We start from the raw sequence: 26824 nt of genomic DNA, 5'->3' as shown, positions 1-26824 counted from the left end.
TCTGTTGTTTAACAGGCCAATGCTAGAATGTATTTATCCTTCTTTTACCCTTCTACCTTTCTAAGCTATTTTAAAATCCTTGTTCTTTAGAAAACGTTTTGCACACCACATTGAGTTATTTGCATATGCTGCTTCTCATTTTTTCCTAATATGTGATTGCAGTAGTGGGTTTTAGTTTTTGACCCATTTTTCATTTTGCAATCTGGCCCTGGAGCATTCTCGTATGTTCTTTGAACTGCCAAGCCACCTAAAGTACTTCTCTTTGTTCTGTGTTTAGTTTCTTGGTTGTAATGAACTCCAGGGTGATACGTTCAATTTCCATCAAGGTTCCTGTCACTTTTGCTTTGCTAATATATTTTTCTTTGTTGGTAAGGATTAAGTCTAGGACAGCAGTTTCATTTTCGGCTTCCTTTGCTCTCTGAGTGATGAAGTTATCGGTAGACAGCAGGATATAAAGGAAAGCAGTGATTTTTCTGATTTCGATTTTAACTACTTTATTGTCTTTTTGTGTTTTGCCCAATTCCTGGATGTTTAAATCATTACCAGGTCTGTTTTTGGTCTCTATTCTCATTTCTATCAACTTTCATCATTTTATTTGGCCTTTTAATCACTTTTCCCCGTAGTTGATCTTTTTGTGCATATCAATGAAACACACTGAGGATATATTCTAAACTTTGTTTTGTTTTGGAGATAATTTTCCCTTGAAGCTCTAAGACATCTACCTCTTTTATATTATATATTAATTTTGAATATTTTTCTATTGAAACATTTTAAAAATGACTTCGTTGTCATGTTAGTAAAAAATGAGATATACATGTCCTCTTTAAGCTTCATCGCTATTAACTTTGATACCTCTTAGAAGTAAAAGGTAAATATCTTGTTAAATTTTTGGACTATATAAAGTATATGTCCATTGGGGTAAACATTTCTCCTTTTCTTATTACTTGTTCTTCAACTTGGAGACAAATTTGCTCCTAAATAATTTGAAGCAGTGTGAATTGATTTCTGTGAAAGTGATGTATAAGCCTCCTGCAGGAAACCCTGTCTATGTTATTTTGAAGTCTGGATATGGAGTCCTTATATCCCAGGGAACCAGGTCATTGTTTCCTGATCTCCTTCATTTTTTTGAAGCTTTGTTTGTTTTAATTTGAAAGATGGCTTTACAGAGAGAAGAGGCAGAGCAAGAGATCTTTCATCTGTTGTTTCACTCCAATGGCTGCAAGGCAAGGACGTTAGCCACTAAACTACTGTGCCAGGCCTTTGGAAAGTTTTTTGTTGGTGTTGCATTGAACTGTTCTTGATTAAAATTAGTGAGAAAGAATGTCCAATACCGTTAAAGCAGAACCCACTTCAATCCTACATTATTCCATGAATGGTTGTTTCTGCTATCTGTGTAACTGTGCTGGAAGGCTGTCCTGATCCAGCTACTATGCTGGGTAAACTAAAAACCCAATGGCATGGGTACTGTGTGTATTCCTGCCACCATCAAAATAACATGCTTCAGGTAGTCCGCTTGTCCAAGAAGGATGAGAAAAATGTGGAGCATATCCAAGCCCCCAAACTGCACTTGGAACAGCTCCACCAGATCTATCCTGAATGAATCTTCATTCAGTCTGAAAGTACATATGAGAGAATAAATGTTGCCCTGTGTCATTTTTAGGATTGCTTGTTATATACTGTTATTATGGAAATAACTGACTGACAGGTCATTTAATGAAAATTATTTAGCATAGGATTTTATAAAGAACTTTTAAAAATTAGTAAGTAAGGGCCCAGTATGGTAGCCTAGTGGCCAAATCCTTGCCTTGCATGTGCGGAGATCCCATATGGGAGCCAGTTTGTGGCCTGCGAAGGCAGTAGAGGATGGCCCAAAGCCTTGGGACCTTGCATCTGCTTGGGAAACCCATTCCTGGCTTTGGATCTGCTCAGCTCTGGTCATTGCGGCTATTTGGGGAGTGAATCAGTGGATGGAAGATCTTTCTCTCTGTCTCTCCTTCTCTCTGTAAATATACCTTTCCAATAAAAATAAAAATTAGTAAGGAAAAGTAGAATAATCAATCTTGTCAGTAATATGTGACAAGATTAGAAAAAATGATTAGCTTTACTTGTAGACCATTTGACACAAATGAATCACTGTAGGATTTTATAAAGAACCGAAAGGATAAGATAAGCAGTCAAATAAGGACAGTCCAATAGAACGAATGATATGTGATGAGCTAACTCACAGAAAGCTATTATGATCAATGAACAAATGAAAAGATGATTGCTTTGGTTCATTAGTTTTTGGGTAAGTAAATATTTATCCAATGAGCTCAACATGTTTTCTCTTTAGATCTCTTTCCTTGGCCACCTTTCTTACACAGTTGAGCTCTGAGTACATATCTCTGATTTCTCTATTTTCTAATCTCTTATATGGACAAGAATCAAATCTAATATTGGATTCACTCTAACAGTTTGCTTTCAACTTAATCACCCCTTTAAAAAAAGCACTATATTGAAGTATGGTCGTATTAAGAGATAGTAAGGGTTAAGACTTAAAAAAATGAATTTTGCAGGAAGCACAATTCAGCTACTAACAACATGGAAGAAGGACTTTGAGAAAGGTTCACAAAGAGACATGTATAAGAATGTTTATTGCAGGGGACCGGCACAATAGCATAGTGGTTAAAATCCTCGCCTTGAGCGTGCACTGGGATCCCATATGGGAACCAGTTCTAATCCCGGCAGCCCTGCTTGCCATCCAGCTCCCTGCTTGTGGCCTGGGAAAGCAGTCGAGGACGGCCCAAAGCCTTGGGACCCTGCACCTGTGTGGAAGACCTGGAAGAGCTCCTGGCTCCTGGCTTTGATTAGCTCAGCTCCAGCTGTTGCAGCCACTTGGGGAGTGAACAATTGGACAGAAGATGTTCCTCTCTGTCTCTCCTCCTCCCTGTATATCTGCCTTTCCAAAAAAAAAAAAAAGAATATTTATTGCAACCTTGCTTTCCATAGCAAAGAGTTGGATATTACATACATGTTCTTGAATAGGGATGTGGGCAGATAAAACAAATGCATCTGATAAAATGCTGCACAATGAAAAATACAGCAAAATAATCCATTTTATTAATTGGAACCCGAAATTTCTCAAATACCAGGAAGTCTGGCAGGAATTCAGAGCTCAAAAGAATAAGATTTCAGAGCTAATGACATTAAGAAGCCAAGCTCTTTCTATAGTCCTTGTCATTTTCCCTTCTCAGCTTTTCAGTTAGACTATTTTATTTCCAGGCATCATACTATAATATTAAGAAGAAACAACTAAGGGCCATGGCAAACATGTCTCCTTTTATAGTGAGAGCAAAAGTTGTGCCCTCGGCAGACATTGACTGGTATCTTATTGGCCTGAATTGTGTAACATGCCATCCTGAATGCAAAGAAGGCTGGGAAATAGGATGTGCTGCTTCTGTAAGCAGAAAGCAAGGGAGAGCAAGGCCAGGACTGTGTGCTGGATGAGCACAAGTGGAGTATTTACCATATCAATATAATTCAGCATGAACAAACTAAAAACATGGTGCTGAATAAGGAAAAGTGGAAAAAGATGGGAAATATAATAAAAGTTCATGTAAGTGTAAGAATACACACAAAGCTATGCGTTACTATAGAGATATGTATCATATGTACAGTTACTTATGGTATGTTGGTTAGAAAGGCACATTAGCTACTTTAAGAAGGGGTGAGGAAGATAGCATCAGGATGGGGATTACAGAATTTGAAAAAAGAACAGGCTTTTCATGAGCTAGTTCTGCTTGTATGCCTAAAACTGAGGGTATGAGTGCCAGTGTAATAATTCTGTGCACCCAAAATTCACGATGACAAAAGGAGGTTAGCTTGAGGTGTGTTTGTGTGTGTGTGTGTGAACTTATGGGCAGGGTTATTCATAGTAGACTAAATATATGATTAATGACATTTAGGACTATTTCTGGTAAGCTTCATTTTTTTCCTTTCTTTTTTTTAATTGAGATTGGGGGCCTGATGGGAATGCTGTTATGGTTTATATTTAGTATAGTAGTTATTTTTGGATAATTTGGGGATATTGTGATTTTTTTGCCCAGTCGATTTTCTCTGTTTTTGAATATGTATTTCTATTGTCTTTTAATGTAAGATCAGTGGACTTGACTGTCAGAGGATTAGTGGCTGACATAAGTTGCTTGGTATTAAGTGTATCAACATTGGAAACAGTGTGGGAGACAGAACTTCCTCCCCCTCTCTCTAATATAGCTTCAGCTGAAGAATGTTTTTCTGCTCCGGAATGAAGCAGGTTGGCACAACTCCATAAGTCTTATGTGGGAACAAGACTCAGAGGTTTCTGTTTGTTTAACTTGGTTTTATTTTTGTAAATTTCAGCTTAATATTTTATCCTTTACCCTATGTCTAGTCCAATATACAAGTCACTAATATGTGTTAATATGCCTTTTAATTTTCTCAATTAAATGCTTGGAAGCAGCTCTAAAGCTCTTTTATTTTAGGATCTTGTATCTGCATTTTCTAGTTGTAAATTATCATTGTGGATGGGATAGATGATTTCCTTTAGTGAAATGGATTCAGTTTGCTAGACACAAGTATGTGACTTTACTAACTGTTTATCCATTTTTATCATTTGTTATTTATTTATCTGAGAGACAGACAGGGGACTGTCATCCACTGGTTCATTCCCTAAATGCCCACAATGGATGGGGCTGGGCCAGGCTGAAACTGGGAGCCTAGAACTCATCTGAGTCTTCCATTTTACAGGTGATAACCTGCCATCTCCAAGGATGGACATTAGTAGGAAGCTGGAATGAACAGATTCAGAACTCAAACCCAGGCACTCCAATATGGGATTTTGGGTATCTTAACTGCCACACCAAATGCCCACCCTGTACTTACCCAATAACAGATGGACAATCCTTTTGGTCTCTCTTACAGAAACTCTCTGAAGTTTGGTTTGGAAAAGCAAAATTCTGCAGAGAAGAGTATTTTTCTATGAAATAATAATTGGTTAATGAATAATTAATTGAAACTCTGTTAGATTTTATGTGTAATTATATAAGCAGCTATTCTTTGTGCCAGCTCTACAAGAACCTATTTTGCAATGTGAGTAAAATGGAGTAAGTGAAGGATGGAGTTGTAACTTGAACCAAGTTTATCTTGTGTTTCTTACTCTTCTTTTAATAACTTTTCCTGCATCTCACACTAGTTTTTGCGAGGCACTGTCCTTTGTCTGTCTTATAAACCTCTGTGATTAATCTTGGGAAAGTTCATTTAATCTGAAAAGTTAAGGTAAGCACTGGTGCTGTGGTATAGTAAGCTAAGGTTCTGCCTGTGGTGCTGGTATTCGTTATGGATGCTGGGTTGAGTCCTGGCTGCTCTGCTTTTGAGCCAGCTTCCTGCTTATGGCCTGGAAAAACAGCAGAGTGTGGCTCAAGTCCTTGGGCTCCTGCTCTTATGTGAGAGACCCGGAAGAAGCTCTTGGTTCCTGGCTTTGGATTGACTCTGTCCTGACTGTTGTGGCCTTTTGAGGAGTGAGCCAGTGGATGAAAGATCTGTCTTTCCCTCCCTCTGTAACTCTGCCTTTCAAATAACAGTGAAATAGATCTTAAAAAATTTGGTCTAGCACAGATGAGTGGTTGTCATTTCTCTATCTCTAGGTTTGATTTTTCTCCTTATCCTTTAGCCATTCAAATCTTCCTCCTCGCTTAAATATTATGATTACAAAGCATTTTTTTAAAAGAAAAAATATAAATAAAACTGAGACTAATACAATCTTAGATGTGTGTTCTTAAGGAACTTGGGAGAACTAAAAACTGCTGAGGGAGGCATAGTTCAGGAGAGCCTGAAACAGCAACCAAACCCAGTTGGGAAGTAACATAGAATTAGGTGTTGGATGAAAAAAAAAAATATTGGTTTTTTGTATGCTGCAAAATATGTAGATGATTGACGAAAAGAACAATAAAATTGCTGACAAAAGTGGTTTCTTAGTTTCCTTCTGTTTACTTATCCTGTAAGTTAATTTGAGAAGAAAAGAAAAAGATTTATAAAGGAATTAGTAGTAGTTGGAGAGGTATTACGTTTTATTTCCTAATGTAAAATATGATTTTCAAACCTAGCTATTGTTAGTTATTACATGAGGAAAGAAGTTGCCATATTGAACATGTATTCCTGCTTCCAGACGAAAGATGGATCCCAATGAAATTGTTGGATATGTGTAGACAATGGGATGCTGGACTGTCTGACATTGTAACAACAATGTTGGGGTACACTTAAATAAGAGACTGATAGAATTATGCTTCCTTATGAAGGACTACACCATTGTAGTAAAATGGGAATAATCTGATGGGTGGTGTGAGTTTGGGGGAGGATCCCAGCCTATACAAAATTGTACCACGTAATTCAAAATTCAAAATAAAAATATATTAAAGCTTAAGGAAGTAAAGGCATTTAATAAAACATGATTTATAACAATAAAAGTTGCCATATTAAATAATTTTGGAGAAATTTTGTGCTTTAAAAATGATTTAATTCATTTGAGAGAGAAAGTGAGGCAGACAGAAGACAGAAATAGAATATGGGAGAATTTCTTTCTCAGGGATCCACGTAGTTGCAAGTATTTAGCCATCATCTGCGGGCTGTCATGGTGTATGTTAACAGGAGTCTGGAATTGGGAATGAAGCTGGTACTCAAACCTAGATATATGGGTATAACAAGCTCTGTGCTGAATACCTACCCCCACAATACTTTATTTCAATGAAGAACTCCCCTAATTTTTTCTTGTTCAGAAGTAGAATTGTCTTTCAAATAAGAGAGAAGCTGTGATTTCCCATTTTCAATGGCAGCCATGAAAGAGAATGGTTATTTTTCTTTTTGGAACATGTGATACTTTAGCAAAAAGTTTTTGTCATTACTGACAAACTTGGGAGCAGGAAGAACAATTACTCTGAACTTTTAGGTCCATTTTATTTATTTATTTTGTCTTCATTAAACTTGCTGTTTTTGAAATAACATCATTGGAGAAGCATAAGAATTCTCTTTACAGTTCAAATAAATTTGCTATAGTTAATGACTTTATCTAATTAGATAGTAAGATTTTTAGTTTTAGAATAAATCAAATAAATTGATTTTAAAGCTTTTTCAAACAGAGTGTATACGAAGTTTAAAAACACAGAACCTATAGATTCTCACTGCAAGGTTGTAAGAAATAAAATAATGCTGCATAGTAACAGAAACGCTATATTTTAAAATTAGCCTGTAGTTTTTCATGTACAATGGAAATGAGCAAATATTAAATGCCAGGCAAAACAAGTTAAACTGTTTACAAATGTTATGTAAATTTGAAGACAGATTATCTTATTTTGTATTTGTGGTCAGATTTTGTTTTGGGTTTTCTAGTGCAGTTTGGAAACTGCATGTACAGGTTTTCTTTGCTTGGTTTTTGTCCCAGAAAAATTGAAAGTTCTGCAAAATCTATTATGCTACTTCCTAGCCTTCTAGTGTTTTTCATTTAGAGGATGAACCAGATGCTGTGGATTGAAGAAATAGTAGTTTGTCACAGATGAAAAGTATTAACATTGATCTAGGCTTTACCTTTACTAAAGAAATTTGAGATAGGTTCCTAGTCTGAGAATAAAAATAAATGTCAGTGGTGCAATGATATGGGCCTTCAGAATAATCTAATGACACCCTCTGCTGCCTAAATGAGGGATTGCTTTTAAAAATTACTGGCATTTTGAAAAAAATATACTGATAGAGCTGATAGTTATATTAATTATGGAAGGATTGAACAGTACAGAGTACTATGAAATAGTACAAAAAAGGTCATGAAAGTATGAGGAATGAAGCCAGTGTATCGCCTAAATGTTTTCCACAGTGAAACTAACAGAAATATCTGTAACTGGTATTTAAATTTTTAAAAATATTTTTAAACTATGGAAGTACGCTATAGGGAAGGAATACAATAGGAGGAAAGTACATGGATATGTTACCTGTATTCTCAGCAATAATTTTGATTAAAGATTTAAATTGCTGTCATTGTTAAATTGCTGTTCCAAGAGCTTTTGGTAAATGTCTGAAAATGCGTTAGGAACTATTTTTACCTGAGTACACTGTTTTATTTATATTCAATAAAACTGCACTATTCTTAAGTAATTTAAAAGCTTGATAGTTTCAAGGAAATTTATTGCTTATCTGTTTTAAATGTTTTCTTTTGTACTTTTAGAAAGTCTTGTTCACTTTGGAATATATAAGGTTTTAGCTTCATTTATGCACATGCAAATTGTATTTTAAATAATTGTTAGGTAATATATCATTTCATTGCAAATTTGGAAAATGCAACTTTAAGTCTAATTCTGTTTTTTGTTTTTTTTTTTTAATTTGGTGTGTTACTTTAAGAGTACCCATCCCCCCTTCTTGTTTGAGCCACTGTGTTCTGTCAGTCATCCTGAAATACACTAGGGTGCTTGTCAGGCTGTTTGCTTACAGATGCATCATAAGCCAAATTCTGAGCCATAGTAGTGGCACTGAATTTCTAAGCACTAGAAATTGCTTAGGCAATTGGTTTAGTATCTGTATATGGGCAATACTGTGTCCTGCAGTAGGTGAGTGGAGTGTCAAACTTTTTAAAATGAAACTTTGCTATAAGGCAAATCCTAATAATTATAGATTATCTTTTGCTTTGTTAGTTAATTTTGGGGGAAATGAAAGGACATTACTCTATAAAAGGGGATACGTAGAAACTATGTTGTATATTTACTACTTTTATAAATCATCCATATGTCGGCTTTTCTGAGTAGATTAGCAGGCATTTCAACCTTAGATACAAATGTGATTCTCTTACACATTACTGTCTCTTTCGCAACAACTCAGGCAGACTCGAACAGAAGCTCTATTCTGCTACTTGAAATACTTATTGGTTGTTTTAAAATTAATGTGAAGCAAATTCTCATTTGCCAATATCCAAGCTACAGCAATCTAATATCAGAACATTAAAAATTCCGTATGTGTAACTGAGCTATTACTGCTCGAGTAATTTTGTGCAAGGCAGTGGAAGCTTTACATAGAAAAGTTGTGTAGCAAGCAAGTTTATTTGTGCAATATTTAATTTCTGTTCTGTGCTTCTAAACATAAATTGTGCATGGATATTTTTCTTCTGTTTGTTACATGCTAGACTTACATGTTTCTACACAGAGAATTGATAATAGAAAAATAAAGAACTTATTGAGTTTTGATTCTTACATGCTCAACACATAAAGAAAAGTTTAAGAAATGCCAAGGGGTTAAAGTTTTAAGGGAGAGCCTAGGATAAATGAAAAGAGATTGGTTTTGCAGGTACATAGAATGATGATTTATTTGTTCCTTGCCTTGTTCCAGAAAGGATTTAATGTGTCTTACAAGGCTGCACAAAATTCAACATAGGACAAATTTAATGTAGAGTGAAAGAAGAAAGAAAAATAAGTGTGAGGATATAAGACAAAGCCAGGAACAAAGCAGAACACAGGACAAAAACCCAAAAATACAGCAGTTCTCAACTGTGATTTCGAGACACTGATGTATTATCAGTTGATTGGAAATAAAAATATAGTTTTGCAGAAATCTCATGGGGGAATTTCATGCAAACGGACTGTCTCTCTTACTTTGTGACAGTCTGTAGTGAGGAAGAATCTGTTGGATTGTAAAAAATACACTTTAAAAGTCACTTGCAAAACAGTGGAGAAATGATACCCTTTTAATCCACACATTGTTGTATGTGAGCATAAATGTTGACACACGTTTTTCAGGAGCAAAAAAAAAAATTTGTTACACAATTCATAAGAAAGAGGCTTGTTTTTTGCGAGATATCCCAGAGATACTATATGAGGTCAATGTGTATATGTTAGAATATATATGCTCAAGCTAGTGTCAAATACAACCAGAAAGCAAGTCTATATGGATCTATGAATTCTAGTTCTAGGGTTTTTTTTTTCTATTAGATTGTTAATGAGATTGGCTTTTTTCTTAGAGATTGGCTTCTTTTAAAAATATCCTTTCAATCTAGCAGTAGATTTAACTTGAATTTCCGTTAGATCAAAAATTAACTGTGTCAGTCCAACTGGGAAAAAGTTTTTGGGAAGGACGAAGGAATTCAGAGACTGCTTTGTAATGTACTCTGATCTTCAAACATTGCAAAACAGCTACTGGATTGAAGACTCTTGTCTCTCAGCGTTTACTATGCTAAACTGGGCTTGTGTAAGTGAATCAGCTTAGAAACATGTTACTGTCAGACAGTAGCTTTGGAAAAAGATAAGGGAGTAACAGCAAAATTTTGCTAAGGAATCTTCAGTTAAAACATATTTTAACATGCTTGATATGTAACACATGTGCATTTTTATGTAGTATAATGGAGTATTCAGATGGTGACATGACTCAGTGATAATCATTTGGCTTTTAAAAGCTATTTCATTGTTAACAACAATACCAGTAAGAAATGATTAACATTGAAAGGGAGCACAAAGCCAAACACAATAATCAACATTTGGTTTTGTTAATTTCCTACTGTAAACATAATGTATGAATTGAGTTAGAATACTTTCCAGGAAAAAGTATGAATCAAATAGATAATAACTGATGTGATGGATGAGATAGCATAGAGGGCTAACCTGGACACCGTGTTTGAAACCTGGGAAGCAAACATTATTAAGTAATTAAGGAGGGCTTGGGCACCAAATACATTGAATGATATTAGCAGCAAAGCAGTCAAGACACTTAAAAAAAAAAAACTAGAGGAAAAAACAGAAGAGAAAAAAGTCACTTAGCTTTTGAGAGCATTAAATCAGAGAACCTAGAGAGAAATCCACTCAAAGAACTAATGGAGACAAGGGATATCAGTAGAAATTTGAAATTGCGTAGTAAATGAAATAGCAGAAATATTTGCTTTGTCACTTAGGTAAGAGGTGAATAGGAAAGAAATTTAAAAAGAATATTTATTTATGTAAAAAACAGAGAGAAATGGGTAAGCAGAGAGGAACAGAACCACTCACTGATTCTTTCTCTAAATGTCTGTCATCGTCTGGACTGGGCCAAGCTGAGGGCAACAGCTGGGCTTAGTGTCACTCTGATAAGGGATGTGAGTGTGCCAAATAGTGGCTTAACCCACTGTGCTACACTGTACAGAATTTTTGTGAAAAATAATTTTTATTTATAAATATTTTATATATTAAATTCACATGTTTAAAATGTATTATTTCATGAGTTCTAACGATTGTATGCAGTTGTGTGACCATCAGTACCACAATCAAGTAGTATGCTACTATTACCCTATTAAGTTTGCTTGTGCCACTCCATCAATCCTGGTTATTTACTTTTGGCTTCCACCAACTACTAATATGTTTTCTGTTTCTATATTTCTGCCCTCTCAATAATGTTGTATAGATAGGTTATGCATTGTGTACTTACTAATGTCTTAAGGTTTTACTTAGCATAATGCTTTTCATATTCATTTATTATTCATTACTTTTTTTTCTTGAGTAGTTTTGGATATTATTGCTGTTTATTCATTCACCTATTGAAGAAAATTTGAGTTGTTTGTTTCTTCTATGGGTAAGACCACCCTTAACATTTGCATGTAGGTCTCTGTGTGAATATGCTTTCATTTTTCTTGGAGTAGAATTGCTTGGTTATAGGATAGGAATAAGTTTACTTATGTAAGACCCTGCCATGGTCTTTTCCAAAGTAACTATATCACTGTGCTTTCATTAGCAATGTGTGAGATTACTGTTGTTTCTCACGTTTGCTAGGTCTGGTATTTGCAATCTTTTTAATGTTAACCATGTAGTAGGCATGTAGTAGTATATACTGTGGCTTTAATTTGAATATCTTGAGTGACTTGTGATGTCAAACATTTGTGTTTATTTTTAAAGATTTCCTTCTTTCTTTCCTTTCTTCCTTTCTCTCTCCCTCCATCCTTCGTTTCCTTTTTTTCCTTGCTTCTTTCCTTTTGTTTGTTCTTCTGTTCTTTCATTTCATGTGAAAGGCTGAGTGACAGAACTGGAGATCTTCCACTGGCTGGGTCATTCCCCAAATGGTCACAAAGCTGGACCAAAGCCGGAGCTAGAGATTCCACTTGGGTCTTCCACATGGGTTTGGGGCCTAAGCATTTGGGTCATATGCTGTTGCTTTCCCAGGCACATTGGATAGGATGCTGGCATTGCAGGTAGCAGCTTACCTCAGTACTTCACAGTGCAGATCTCAAGGACTTTTTTATGTGCTTATTTACTGTCTATCTACTTCAGTGAAATTGCTTTTTAAATTGTTCATTTAAAACATTTTGTTTTCTCTTAATTATTAAATTCTAAATATTATTTATGTTTGCCAAATACAGGCTCTTTAACAGGTAGGTTTTGGGTTTTAAAAACCCAACCATAACAGTACTCACCTGTTACATGTTTGAAAAGTAATCATTCCAGTCTGTGGTTTATCTTTTCATTTTGACACTATCTTTCAGAGAATAGAATTTTAAAGTTTGGTAAGATCCAGTTTATCATTTTCTCTTTATATATATCATACCTTTGGTGTTACATCTAAGAAATGTTTGCCTAACCCAAAGTTGCAAATATTTTCTTACTGTGATTTCTTCTATGAATTCGTTTTAGTCCTTAACCATTAGCACTATGATCCATTTCAAGTAAATTTTTGTATGTGATATGAGGAGTTGGACCAAGGTTTGTGTTTTACATATAAAAATCCAGTTATGTGCCTGGCGTGATGGCTCAGTAGTTAAATCCTCACGTTTCATGTGCCAAGATTCCATATGGTCACCACTTTTTTTTCTTTAAAGATTTATTCATTTTATTACAGCCAGATATACACAGAGGAGGAGAGACAGAGAGGAAGATCTTCCGTCCGATGATTCACTCCCCAAGTGAGCCGCAGCGGGCCGATGCGCGCCGATCTGATGCCAGGAACCTGGAACCTCTTCCAGGTCTCCCACGCGGGTGCAGTGTCCCAATGCATTGGCCTGTCCTCAACTGTTTTCCCAGGCCACAAGCAGGGAGCTGGATGGGAAGTGGAGCTGCCGGGATTAGAACCCTCGCCCATATGGGATCCCGGGGCTTTCAAGGAGAGGACTTTAGCCACTAGGCCATGCCGCCGGGCGCATGGTCACCACTTCTTGTCCCAGCTGCTCCACTTCCATCCAGCATCCTGCTTGTGGCCTAGAAATGCAGTGGAAGATGGCCCAAAATCTTGGGACCCTGCACCTACCTGGGAAATCCAGAAGCAATTCCTGGCTTCAGATTGACTCAGCTCTGCCCATTATGGCTGCTTGTGGAATGAACCAGCAGAAGAAAGATCTGTCTCTCCTTCTCTCTGTAAATCTTCCTTTCCGATATAAATAAATCTTTATAACTTGTCTGTGTCTACTTTTAAACAGTTAAAAACTGTAATGTCTTATGGTTAGTTTTGAAATAAAAATCCAAGGTCTACATAGCTTATATGGTTGCTATGCTTTTTTTTTTATGTCCAAATTTCCCACCCCCCCCTTTTTTTTTAGCCAGCAAGAACTCTTTTAAATAGGCAACAGAAATTTTTGACAAAATCTCTGTGGGGTTTATTTCTGGAACAAGAAGATGTTCTAGGCTTATTTTGTCTATTTCTTGGCCTAGACGTGAAACCAGCCTTTTTCCAAGAAGCCTCATTCTTTTTGTTGGGAAATGTTATTTGTAACACTATGCTCTTAGGTTTTAACTGTTGCTTCTCCATTGTATGTCAACAGAGCTGGGAAATAGGCTTTTATTATTATTATTTTTAAAGATTTATTCTTTTTTTTATTGGAAAGTCAGATTTACAGAGAGAAGGAGAGACAGAGAGAAAGATCTGTGTGCTAGCTTGCTCCCCAAGTGTCTGCAATGGCCAGAGCTGAGCTGAGCTGATCTGAACCCAGAAACCAGGAGCTTCTTCCAGGTCTCCCAGAGGGTGTAGGATCCCAAGGTTTTGGGCTGTCCTTGACTGCTTTCCCAGGCCACAAGCAGGGAGCTGGGTGGAAGTGGAGCAGCTGGAACAGGAAGTGGTGAACATATGGGATGCTAGTGCATGAAAGGTGAGATTTATCTACTGAATCATACTCTGGGCCAAGAATAGGTTATTTATTTATTTATTGATTTAGGAAAAATGAGGTTATACTGATATTTCCAGCACAAACAAGAGGTCAAAGGTTTAATCTGAATTTTTAATTATGTATTTTTATCTTTTGTATGCTAGAATTCTTGTTTCTGAATAAGTGAATATAATTATTTTCTTTACCATAATACTGTGTGTATTAGTATGGATGTATACATACAGATACATGCAATTGCAACCTCATAAATCCTAATTATACTAAATATTGCTTAACTTTAATGTTCATTGTATAATACAGTATATCCATTATAGAATAAATTACAATTAAAACATTTTAAAGTTATTTGAAATCTTTCAATTCTTTGTAATTATGAAGTTAACCTGAAATACAAAGTTTATTTTGTTTGCTTTGATTTTTCAAGATTGATTTATGAGTTTTTTTAAATTATGTAATACATCTATGTGAGTCCAAATCTGAAACGCTAAAACCAGATACATTCAGAAAAGCTTAGCATTTTTTCCCCATCTCCTCTATTTTTTCTTCTTCAGACCAATCATTTAGAATCCTTTTCCATTTATCTTTCGTGCATACAAGCTATTTTTAAAAAGACCAGTGTTGTGGCATGGTAGATAAAGTCGCCACTTGGTGCCAGTTCTAATTGGAATGGCTCTGCTTCTGATCCAGTTCCATGGTAATGACCTAGCAAAGCAGCAGCAGATGACCCGAGTTGTTGGGCCTCTGTCTCTCCCACCCCATGTATAAGACCTAAATGAAACTATATAGGTTCCTGGCTTCAGTCTGGGCCAGTACTGACTCTTACATCCATCTGGGAGTAAACAGGCAGATCTTTCTGTATTTTGCCATCTCTCTGGAATTCTGACTTTCAAAATAAATAAAACAAACAAATAAAAATACATAGGCAAGAATGCAAGCGTATTTGTAATTGCCTTTCTTATGTAAAGGTGTAGTGCGTGGTGAATGTTGCCCTAGTGAGAGGCTACTTAGCATGTGGGATAAGACACAGTTAATAGGGTTAAATTTTTGCTTGTTTATTTTCACTTGATGTGAAAAGTAAAAAGAGAAGCAGTTCATCAGTCCACTGGATGAATTCCCAAATGCTTGCAATAGTTAGGATTGGTCCCAACTGAAGCCAGGACTCTAACTCAAGCAGTGTCAGGCACCCAAGAGAGTAACTACCATGAAGTAACTGCTTCATCCAGAAGTTAATTGGAAGCTGGATTGAAAGGAGGAAGGACTTGAACCAAGCAGTCTCATATGGGAAATGGTATCTTAATCACTGTGTCAAACACCATCCTTAAATAGGCTTAGTAGGTATTCTAACCAGAGATCTTTTTGAAACTTTCCAAAAGTGTTAATACTTAGTGAACATGGAGGGTTAGATTTAAAGATTTGGGCATAGATTTTTTTAAAGATTTATTCTATTTTTTAATTGCAAAGTCAGATAAACAGAGAGGAGGAAGATCTATCTGCTGATTTCACTACGCAGTGGCCGCAATGGCTTGGAGCTGTGTCAATTTGAAGGCTGGAGCAAGGAACCTCCTCTGGGTCTCCCACACGGGTGCAGGGTCCCAAGGCTTTGGACTGTCCTCGACTGCATTCCCAGGCCACAAGTGGGGAGCTGGAGGGGAAGCGTGGCTGCCTGGATTAGAACTGGTTCCCATGAGTGTGTGCAAGGCAAGGAATTTAGCTGCTAGGCTACTGCGCCAGGCCAGATATACACTTTTACAACTCTTTCTATGGAGTTGAAAACTAAAAAACCAGGAAACAACAAGAAGTTGAAGCTCTCAACATTTACATACCCATAGTAGCTATCCCCAAGTTATATTATGGAAAAACCAATAATGTGTTTTCATGGTTTTTGGTTTTGTTTTCATTATGCTGATAAGCAGCTACTTATCTCATTGTTAGCTAATTAGAGAATGGAAAAAAAAATCCAGATTTTTGTCTTTAAATTGAACTTGGCTCAAATTCCTCTTCATTCAGTATTTTATTTGTTGTGTTTGTTTAAAAAATACCAAACCTTAGGATACTTCATGTATGTTTGAGTTGCTTCAGTGTTATGTATTGAGACTCATCACAGGCTGAAAGGCAGCTTGACAGGGGAGAGGTAATGAAGTAATTTTGTGAAGATCTTATATATGATGTTTTTTTCAGTTAAATAAAAAATCGAATTACAGCATTTTGCTTTTTTCTTAAGAGGGAGATTAGACTTGATTAGTTATGACTAACTAGAAGTATAAGATTCAAACATTAAGTTGAAACTTTTTTTCCTTTATTTTTATTTTATATTAGTTAAGGAAATCTTTAGACATTTAAAAAAGTATTATTTTAGCTTTCATTTAGGTTATATGTGTGGAGGGACAAATTAAATTTCTGTTACTTTAGAGGAAGTGATATAGGAGGGTCCTCATAAAAATACTTAAAACTCACAATTTTCTCAGTGGTGGTGGTGATGGGTGGAAAGGACAAAATTTTATGATTGCTCAAAGAATATCGGTAGGATGGCTACTCAAATGTTTAATAAAGAGAAATTTAAGCACTCCAATGAGTTTTTTAAAGTATGAATTATGTTGTTTAACGTTTTTACCTTTTGCTCTAAAAGTGTAACATTCTTGTGTTTTGTTGACAATCAGAAGCCTTAGAAGCCAAGGAAAGATGAAGTACAGACTCTTGTAGGTTCCAACACTTAGTTGTCCTAAGCCTGGAGCATACCCCTATGGACCTCTCTGGAACTGGTTTGAAAGAGATCAAGATCTTTTATGAGACTCTTGTGCATTAGGAATGCTTCTTGTTAGTTCTTCTCTTGAAGAGTACTATAGGCATACTGCGTTTCTAAATTAGTGCACAAGTAAGAAATATGCCTTAGAGTTACAAGTCCAGAGATCCAAAAATGTGAGACACATGAGGGAAGCTTTGCTTTCAATTCTTTTTTTTAACGAGAACAAAGAGTGAAAGCAGTCTTGAATAATAGTTGTTAGTGTATAGATGAAAGACCGTTTAATCTAAATGTAGACAAGCATATTCTGACTCTTACTAAAAAAGGAATAATATGAAGTAACATTTGCTGAGCCTTTGCTAGGTCTTATAAATAGGGGCTAAGTTATAGGCTTTCTTATTGAACCTTTTGTATTCATTTTACTGATTTGGAAGACTGATTTTCAGAAAGATCAGTAACTTGTCTGTAAAGTCACCAGTGAGTAGGGATCACAGACTGGATTCTGATATAGGCAGTCCAACTTCAAAGCCATTGCTCTTAATTCCTGAAATCCAACACTGCAGAGAGTCAAAAGAATTCAAATACCCTTCATCAGACAGGATGAGGGGTGATGGGATGTCTCACATGGGTTCCTGAGTATTGCCACTGGAGGGGCTGAGTGGAGATGAAGTGTGGTCTTCCTTTTACTGAGCAAACTATATGCATTCCTGATAACACCCCCAGGGATGAGTCTAGACAGAGGGTGGCACAGAGAGGGAATACTTTTCTAATTCATTCAAAGGTAAATGTTTTTCTTTTTAAAATGATTTATTTATTTATTTGTAAGGCACAGTTAGAGAAAAGGATGATACACACATATACTTATATCTCTATCTATCTATCTATCTATCTATCTGTCTATCTATCTATCTATCTATCTTAGAATGTTTTTTCCATCTGTTGATTCACTCCCCAAATGACTACAGCAGCAGGGACTGAACCAGGCTCACCAAAGCTAGAAGCCAGGAGCTTCTTCAAGGTCTGCGATATGAGTGGCAGGGGCCCAAGAACCTGAGCCATCCTGTAGAGCTTCCTTGGACACGTTAGCAGGGAGATGGATCAGAGGTGGAGTAGCTGGACACAAACCAGTGCCTATATGAAATTCAGCTTCAGGAAGAGATCTTACCTGCTATGTCATGATGCTGATGGAGCAAAAGAAAACCTTAATTCTGCAAATCTACTCTGAGCACAGTTATCTATACTTTTGCCCTCTGACACCTGTCCTTTGACTTCAGATTGCTTCTTCCCACTGTGCTTGCTCCTTTAGTGGTCTTATTCCATCTACTTCTATGCTGCCAACTTCAAAATTTTTTATTTTTATCCTGTATTTCTCTAACTCTGCTGTTGTATATTCTGCTACATATTTAACAGTTTTATTTGACTGTGTAATAGGCACCTTAAATTTATGTCTGGACTAGTTGTCATCTTGTTACGCTTGTAGCTGCCTCCACTTCGCTTAGTGTCAACTTTATACTTACAGCTACTATAGATAAAAAACTAAAAGATTGATTGAATTCTATCCCATGTCTAAACTACCAGGAATTCCTTTTTGCTCAGTTATCAGATTGTTTCTACCATGCGACCACTGTGGTCTACTTCTGTTGCCACCAACCAGATCCTAGCCACTATTCTATCTTATTTGGATTACTACAGAAGCTCCCAATGGTTATTCCTGCTTTGTCCCTTGCTTCTTAGATTTACTTCTATGTAGCAGAGTAATCCTTTCAAAATATAGGTCAGATTGTATTTCTCAAACATCTGCAATAATTCTCCTAGAATTTGGCAGCTCCCCACTACCTTTTGGACCTTTCTTCATTTGTGCTGTGTAGCCCACCCTACATTACAGAACAGCCAATAGCCTCCTACTGTCCTGCAGGAACACCAGTGCTCTCTTGCTGAGCTTTCTGCTGTGTTGTTACATTTGTTTGCAGTGCTCTTCTCCCAGTCATCAGTATGACTGATTTCTTAATGTTTTCAAATGTCCCCTTCTCTATAAGACTAATCTTGCTCCTGGCTTCTCTCACCTAACACCACTTACTCTGTTCCTTTTTTTTTTTTTTAAAAAAAAAAACAACATGTATAATTTTCCAATATACAAATTTTTATTATTTATTGTTTATAGTCTCACTCTCTCATGACTGACATTGAGTAGATGAGTAAAATGACTAAATGCATAGGTTAAATTGGCAAATAAATAAATAGGTGATGTCCTATAGTCTAGGGTTGTATCATGATTTTTTTTCACTTTTAGCTTTAATTTTAACTAATATTTTACAGATTATAATAATAATCGTTAGTGTATAGGTGAAAGAGTGTTTAAATGTAGACAAGCATATTCTGACATTACATTTTAAATATTTTTTTTTATTCACTAGGTAGATTTTATGGATAAAGAAGGATGGTGAGAGAGGTATTCTAGCTGCTGGTTCACTCCACGAATGGCTACAACACCCAGAACCAAGTCAATCTGAAGCAAGGAGAAAGAAGCCTCCTTTAGGTTCTATACTTTGTGCAGTGACCCAAAAGTTTGAGCTGTTTTGTGCTGCTTTCCAAGGCCCTAGATAGAGCTGGATTGACTGTGAAGCAGCTGGGCATGAAGCAATGCCCTTATGGGATGTGCCCAAGACACAGGTGGATGATTAGCTGGCAACACCACTACCCTGGCCCCAGATTAGATGAAATTCTCTTCCTTCCCCTGTTGACTCTTCCCTTTTATTCTTCTCTTCCTTTGTGTGTGTATTTAACTTTTGAGATAACGTATTTTAGTTTAGTACTACAGTAAGATACTTAATACTTCACTGAATAATAAATTTAACAAATAAAAAGCATGAAGACCTTAGTTTAGTGGGAATACAATGACATAAAAATGATTGAATAGAAAAAAGACCACTTCACTTATCTATAGTAAATTACAAAGTAATCACAGGTCATTAAAACTAGTGTTATGACATTCTTAACCACTTGTCTGAAAAAGAAATAAGAGAAAGTTTTGCAAAACTATGCTTGAACTATACTTGCAGTGATACTGATACACAGACTTTTTTTTACTTAAAGTTTTTTTTTATTTAACTTTAAATAGTGAGAGAAAATACTCTTTTCTTTCGACTTCCACAACAAAATACAGAGCTATTAGATACCGCTGAAAAAATTTGTATATTATATATAGATCTATAACATTATATCATATTTGTAATATATATGCAAAAATTTGAAGACTGTAGAAAATGGGACATCTAAAAGGCACTGCAGAATGGAGTTAATATTAGTTACATTTTATGTACATATATACATGTTATTCTGCTTGAGCAGAGCCTCATTCACAAATCCCTGCATCACAATTTCATAACTCTAAAAACACCTAAATATTTTAAGCAAATCAACTTTTCCCCCCAGCAAACAACTAAAAGTGGAATAGTTTTTGAAAGATTGAGTTTTCTTGTATGTTCCATCACTGTTTACAAAAAGCACAAATATAATTACAGAATAAATAAATAAGAAACAACAAGCCAGGGGACAAACAGCCAACTGACTCCAACCATTTGGCGGGAAGTGATGTATTTTAACTTTTTAATGTTTCTGGAATTTTCTTAACCTATGGGTCGCTCGGATCCAGCAACTCCGTTCTTAGTAAGTTGAGTTTTCTTACTTTTTTGGTTGTTTAAAAAAAAATAAGCCCCGACATGTAAGGGAGAACAAGTGGTGTTTATTTTTCTGGGTCTGGTTTATTTCACTTAATATCATATCTTCTAGTTACATCCATTTTGCTGCTTATGGTAGAATTTCATTCTTTCTCATGGTTGAATAATATTCCACTATACATATATACCGTGTCTTCTTTATCCATTCACCTGATGATGGACACTGTGATTTCCAGATTTTGACTATTGTGAACAGTGCTGCTGTAAACATGGTCGTGCCTGTTTCTCTTTGATTCACTGACCCCTCACATAATTTTTCCTTGATAGCATAGCAAGAGCAAGGAGGAAGAGTTTATGCAGATTGTTATTCTCGACATAAGTCTTTTTGGGAGGGGGCATTCTCTCTTTTTAGATTATATGTTTTACATTTTACACTATGCTTTTAATATTATACCAATATAACTTTGTAGCATAAACTTTTATAGGCTTTTCATGTTTATATTAATGATGCCAATTATGTTATCTTTTTTCATGTACAGAAAAGCAAATTGCCTCTCATCATCTTTTGTAATTAAAGTCCCCAAATAAGTAGTGTCTTAAAAGGTAGAGACATATCAGATGTCTTCCAAAGTCCTTTATGGCTTTTCTAAGGCGTAACCAATGAGAATAGGAAAAAGATGCACATGGACTGTTTCACTGCTGTAATTTATTTCATTAAGTCAAGGACTTATATGATGAAAGACACCTCACCAAGTGTGCTAGGTTTTTCAGTTAACACTATTGATTAGATACAAACCCACATGGGATGAGTTATTTAATTTTAAACTAACTAGCATAATTTGTTAAAGGACTTAAGACAGAAAAGCTGGGAAATACTCTGGTGGTAGATTCAACACCCTAGGTTTCTGAGGGGCACAGTTGATACAGGAGTATTAAATCAAGTTTTACCTAATATGTAATCATTATGGGAGCTATTCTCTAGAAAGTAATTTTATTTGTAACCATTTTTTTGTGTGTGTATTTGTGCACAGGAAGCATGTCGACTGAAACACCAATCTTGCTGAGTATTGACCCTCAGGATCTGCAGGTCCAAACGTTCACTGTAGAAAAGCTGCTGGAGCCTCTCATAATCCAGGTATTCATATCATGGAAATAATAATGTTCAGTAGCTGCCAAAGGGTATTGAGTGTACGCCCCTTCCCACTTTGTTGCTGGTAGAGTTCCGGCTGCCTGTGCACTTCAGACCCCACCGTCGTGTCCGCTGCTTTGCTATGTCTGTCAGTCTACAGGTACCCTTCTGCTGTCATTCTGTCCTCTTATATTTCCTGGATTGTACTCTCTCTGCTTCACACTGGCTAATGTTTCTCTGTCTGTTTAAACATATCCTTACCCTATTCTGCCATCTTGATTCCCAAAACATTACATTTTACAGTCAAAGTTACTGCTTACAAACTAACTGATCTTTTGGATTTGATGTCCAACTTTCTTGTAACTGTCATTTTGATACCATGGATTGCCTGTCCGAAGAAGTTAATGATCCCATTAAAGATTTTTTTTTTCTAGGATGAAGTGTTAAATATTTTATCATGTGCTTTTTTTTTTCTTAAAGTTTTTGTTTTTGTTTCACCATTTAACTGACAGGTAAAAATCATATATTTTCAATGTATGAAATGTGATGATCTGATATATGAATACATTGTCTAATGCTTGTCACAGGTTTATACATCAATCATAGCTTCCATTGTGTCCATAAATGTATGTTGGAGACACTGAAAATCTACTTTCTTATTAAATTTTAAGTAAACAATATGGTAGTGTTAACAATAGTTATTACTATATCCTATATTTGATTCCCAATGGATAGGTTCATTTCATTTGATTAGCATCTGTTTTCTCCAAACCCATAGTTCCTCTAAACCACTAGGTGTACTTGCTGTTTCTATGAATTTGACTTCTTAAAATTGCACATGTAAAGTGAGGCCATATAATATTCACCTTTTTGTGCTTTGGTTATTTGACTTAAGGTAGCAGAATATCCTCTTTGTTTATCCCCCTTGGTAAATGGCCAGACTTCTTCCTTTCTTCTTTCATGCATGTACCTATCTACTTTCCTTCCTTCCTTCGCTCCTTTTCTCCCTTCCTCCCTCCCTTTCTCTCTCCCTCCCTTCCTTCCTCCCTCCCTTCCTTTCATCTTCCTTCTTTCCTTCCTTCCTTCCTTCCTTCATCTTTTTAAAGATTTATTTATTTTTATTGGAAAGGAAGATATACAGAGAGGAGGAGAGATAGAGAGGTAGGTCTTCTGTTGGATGATTTACTCCCCAAGTGGCTGCAACGGCTGGAGCTGTGCCAATCTGAAGCCAGGAGCAAGGAGCCAGGAGCCAGGAGCTTGCTCCAGGTCTCCCACGCGGGTGCAGGGTCCCAAGGCCTTGGACTGTCTTCAACTGCATTCCCAGGCCACAAGCAGGGAGGTGGATGGCAAGTGGAGCTGCCGGGACTAGAACCGGTGCCCATATGGGATAACGGCACGTTCAAGGCGAGGACTTTAACTGCTACGCTATTGCCCCGAGCCCCTTCCTTCTTTTATTTCTTACAAGAAATGTGCATATATTTTCTTTATCCATTCACCAATCAGCAGATACACTCTTAGGTATAAGACTTAGTGTCTGATTTCATATAGAAGTTCATGAACTTGGGGACTAGTGTTGTGGCATAGTGTGTTAAACCATTGTTTGCAAGGCTGCTATCCCATTTGGGTGCCAGTTTGAGTCCTGCTTGATCCCCTTCAGATCCAGCTCCCTGATAAGGGTCTGGAAAATGCAGCAGAAGATAGCCCAAAAAAATGCTTGGGCCCCTGCTGTTCACCTAGGAGACCAGCTAAAGTTCCTGGCTTTGGCCTCACCCAGTGCTTTTGGGAGTGAACCAGCCCATAAAGATCTCTTTCTATCTCTCCTTCTTCGTCTGTAACTCTGCTTTTCAAACAAATAAATAAATACATACATACATACATAAATAAAAATGAACTTTAAAAATGATTTAAAATCATTTTGAAAGTGATGTAGAAGTTCTATATTCTAAAGTGATGAACAAATCACTTTGTTACTTTTTATTTTAGTAACCTCATTAAGCAAATTCTTACCTTTGCACATTGCTTATATTATATCCCTTTGCTTTCAGGATTTCACAGAAATTACTTGCCACCTCTGTATATAATTAAGTCAAAATTACATTTTTAGAGTAATTGATTAGAAATGCTATTATGTCTCGCTAATTTCTAAATTTATTTATTCATAAATCTTTATTCTGCTCTTTTTATAGTTTTCACAGTCCTCCTCTACTAACCTGATTTAGCTTTAATCTGTTTTTTTCTCTCAGGTACAGGTAAATCACCAGGTCATTTTGCAGGAATGTTCAGCCTGGGATATGTTTCAGTCATTCACTTTCATTTTCTTTGCATGATGACTTACACAGTTGCATCTCTGTAATAAATTCCTCCAATGGATCAAAAATAATTTTTTTCTCAGCAATTACATTTTTATGATTGCAACTGTAGGCATCTGTACTTTATCACTTTCAAGATCCAAGTTTGGCAGTGCCATGCAGAATCTATTTATGCAGAATTGTGCTTAAAAGAATTTACATCTCTGTGCTCTATACTGTAAAGAGAATCTAAACTGTTAGATCATGCTAAAGTTATTACGTAAAGGAGCTGTTTATAATTTTATAAATATAATTTGCAGCATGTCAGATTCATGCTGAATTTGAACTAAAGGAAAAGACTTAGAATCCTTTGAAATACAAAAAACAAATTCCTTATACTGTGTTATCTCAGTTTTTTTTTGTTTGTAAAGCTTCCAGTAAATTTTCTGATGTAAATATATCCCACGTTTTCAAGAGATACATATGAATTTGGTCAGGATTAGCACACAATTTCTCTGGCTCTCCTAACTCTTGTAGGACCTTAGGCCTGTTCGCTTCTCCTACTTTTTTTTAAAAGATTTATTTCCTGTATTTATGTTTATTTAGAAAGAGTGATGATGATTAAGAAAAAGGGATGGAAAAAGAGGAGAGAGAGATTAAGAGAGCAGTATGTAGAGAGAGCTATGTGGAGAAACAGAGTGATATGGAGAGAGAGGGAAAGAGAGAGAATGAAAATCTTCCATTCCAGTGACTGTCATCATTAGTGTTGATCCAGGCTGCAGCCAGGTGCCAGAAACTCCATCTAGACATCCAAATCTCCCTTGGAAGTGGCAGGTACCCAAGTATTTTGGCCGTCATGGGATACACTCTCGTGCACATTAGCAGGAAACTGGAAGGGAAACAGAGAAGCCAAAACTCAAAACTGGTGCTTTTATGTGGGATGTAGGCATGGCAAGGGTGGCTTATTGCATTGTACCACAATGCTAAATGCATTCTTCTGCTTCTCATCGTTTCTCCCACCTTTTTTCTGGGAGTTCCTGGGGAATAGCTTTGGAACACTCTCTAGTACTCATTGGCTCAAGTTAATATCTGCCAGCACTGTATCAGTCAAAATAAGCAAGGTTATGTTGTGGTGAGAAGACAACTTCCAAATACCTGATGTTTAATAAAAGTTCATTTTCTGTTCAAGTTATAAGCTCAGTGTGTTTTATCTGAAGTAGCTGTTTAGAACAGAGATATGGTGCAGAATCCATCTTAACATGTACTTCTGTTTGCATTGCAACAAAGGAAAAAGAAAATGGTTAATTATGCAAGGATTCTGGACATTTCTACCTGGATGTGGCATGTTAGTTCTACTCATGTTTCTTTTATCAAACAGATTATGTGGTCATCGTGGGTGTGAGTATGCAATAAATGCTGCCCTGTGCTCAGAGGAAAATGGAAGCATCTGTGAACAGCCTCAACCACTGTTATTTCCCATTGCCTATTTTTAAGGGGTTTCTTTAACTAAGTTTCCATGTGCTATCAAGTCACTTTGCTTGATGCAAAGCTGAAAGACACAGGGGAAGAAGTAGAGTCAATAATGGCAATAATGAAGTTTCTAAGATTGGATCCACAAACTCCTGCTGTTAGGGGACAATAAGATTACCTAGTTATCAGGATTTTAACAGATTCTTACAGTTTCCAAATCACATTCTATTCTCAGAATTGTACTCTAGTCTCTGTGGGGCTTCTTGTTTCCAGTTCTCTGGAGTACCAACCATATAGGCCAGATGCTTATCTTCCTGAAATCGTCTGTCTTCTTGGCTCCCTTAGCTTAATAAATTCAAAAGAAGCACCATTAACAGCAGCAAGCCAGGGTTACTGTAATTACTCTTACTTGCTTCTGCTAGAGTTGCAATTTTCCTGCAAAACTTCTTTTCTGCTCTTCCACATCTCTCCAAATTTTAGAATCTCTGAGACACAAATGATGTGTGCTGCCAAAGTAGTGTACACATAATCTTTTCCTGTTATTTGGCTTCATATGATTGTTGGTGGTTGTTGACTGACTGACATGTCCCTTGTGAGGCGAGGAATAGGCATGTAAAGTAGCCATGTCCTTAACATCCCTATGCCAGTCCTCAGAGTGGCAGAATAGGGTGCAGTTCTCACTGAAGAGGGGAAGATGTTGTTCTTCTGCCCTGTGGATCTAAACAAACAGTGCTTGTGCCCAGAGCTACACAAACATTCTTACAGGAACAGTTCCTCCCGGCGTTTTCCCTAATCTTTCCCCTGTCCTTATTAGAGTCAAACCCAGTCCAAGGCAATCCTAACTTTCCTTTCTTCACTGGCTGCTAGGAAGAACAGAAACTCTCTACCACATCTTACCCACACCAAAATTCTTTTTCCTCTCTTGAGGGGGGAAAATAGAGACAAAGTAAGCATGCAAATAATTATGTGTAATCCATTTATGCAGAAACATTCATAGGTGCCTGAAGAGTTCATCTCCCACTGTTCTGCATCTGAGCAGCCAGGAGAGGACAAGTCTGGCCCCTTTGACTTCTTAGTTTACTAGAATATAATTTCCTTTGTTTCCTTCATAAAATAATTTAATTTTTTCTGTTTTCAATTTTGGGGTAATTTTTAGAGTTCTTTTCAACTGTTCATGATGCTATTTATGCTAATTTTCAAGCTTTTTTTGTACCCATGTTGATTGTTCTATCAGTAGACATGTATCAGAATTAATTTTGAAGGTTTCAAGGACATCCTAGAGACAAATCTATACACATAATGTGGCCTTGTAGAGTCCTTTATGAGAAATTATTGGAATTTGACTGTAATCTCAACAAACAACCACAGAGTTTATCAAATATATTTTAAGTACTTATAGGTCCAAGGTGTTTTAAGTGCAATGAT

The 26824-nt window shown here is 36.4% G+C and overlaps 1 protein-coding gene across 1 annotated transcript in view; it reads left to right on the top strand.

Moving 5' to 3' along the window:
- The window catches only part of CTNNA3 (catenin alpha 3), a 1173927-nt gene that overhangs the window by 5616 nt on the left and 1141487 nt on the right, over positions 1 to 26824 (top strand). The window contains exon 2 of the mRNA XM_058671693.1: positions 21544 to 21647. Within this exon, the coding sequence (XP_058527676.1) occupies positions 21549 to 21647 (99 nt within the window). The 5' untranslated portion in view covers positions 21544 to 21548. The remainder of the gene's footprint in view (positions 1 to 21543; positions 21648 to 26824) is intronic.

The sequence above is a fragment of the Ochotona princeps genome, chromosome 13 (assembly GCF_030435755.1).
Source record: "Ochotona princeps isolate mOchPri1 chromosome 13, mOchPri1.hap1, whole genome shotgun sequence".
Classification (NCBI taxonomy): Eukaryota; Metazoa; Chordata; class Mammalia; order Lagomorpha; family Ochotonidae; genus Ochotona; species Ochotona princeps.
The sequence above is the reverse complement of the archived record's forward strand: the minus strand, read 5'-3'. Positions and strand labels throughout refer to the sequence as shown.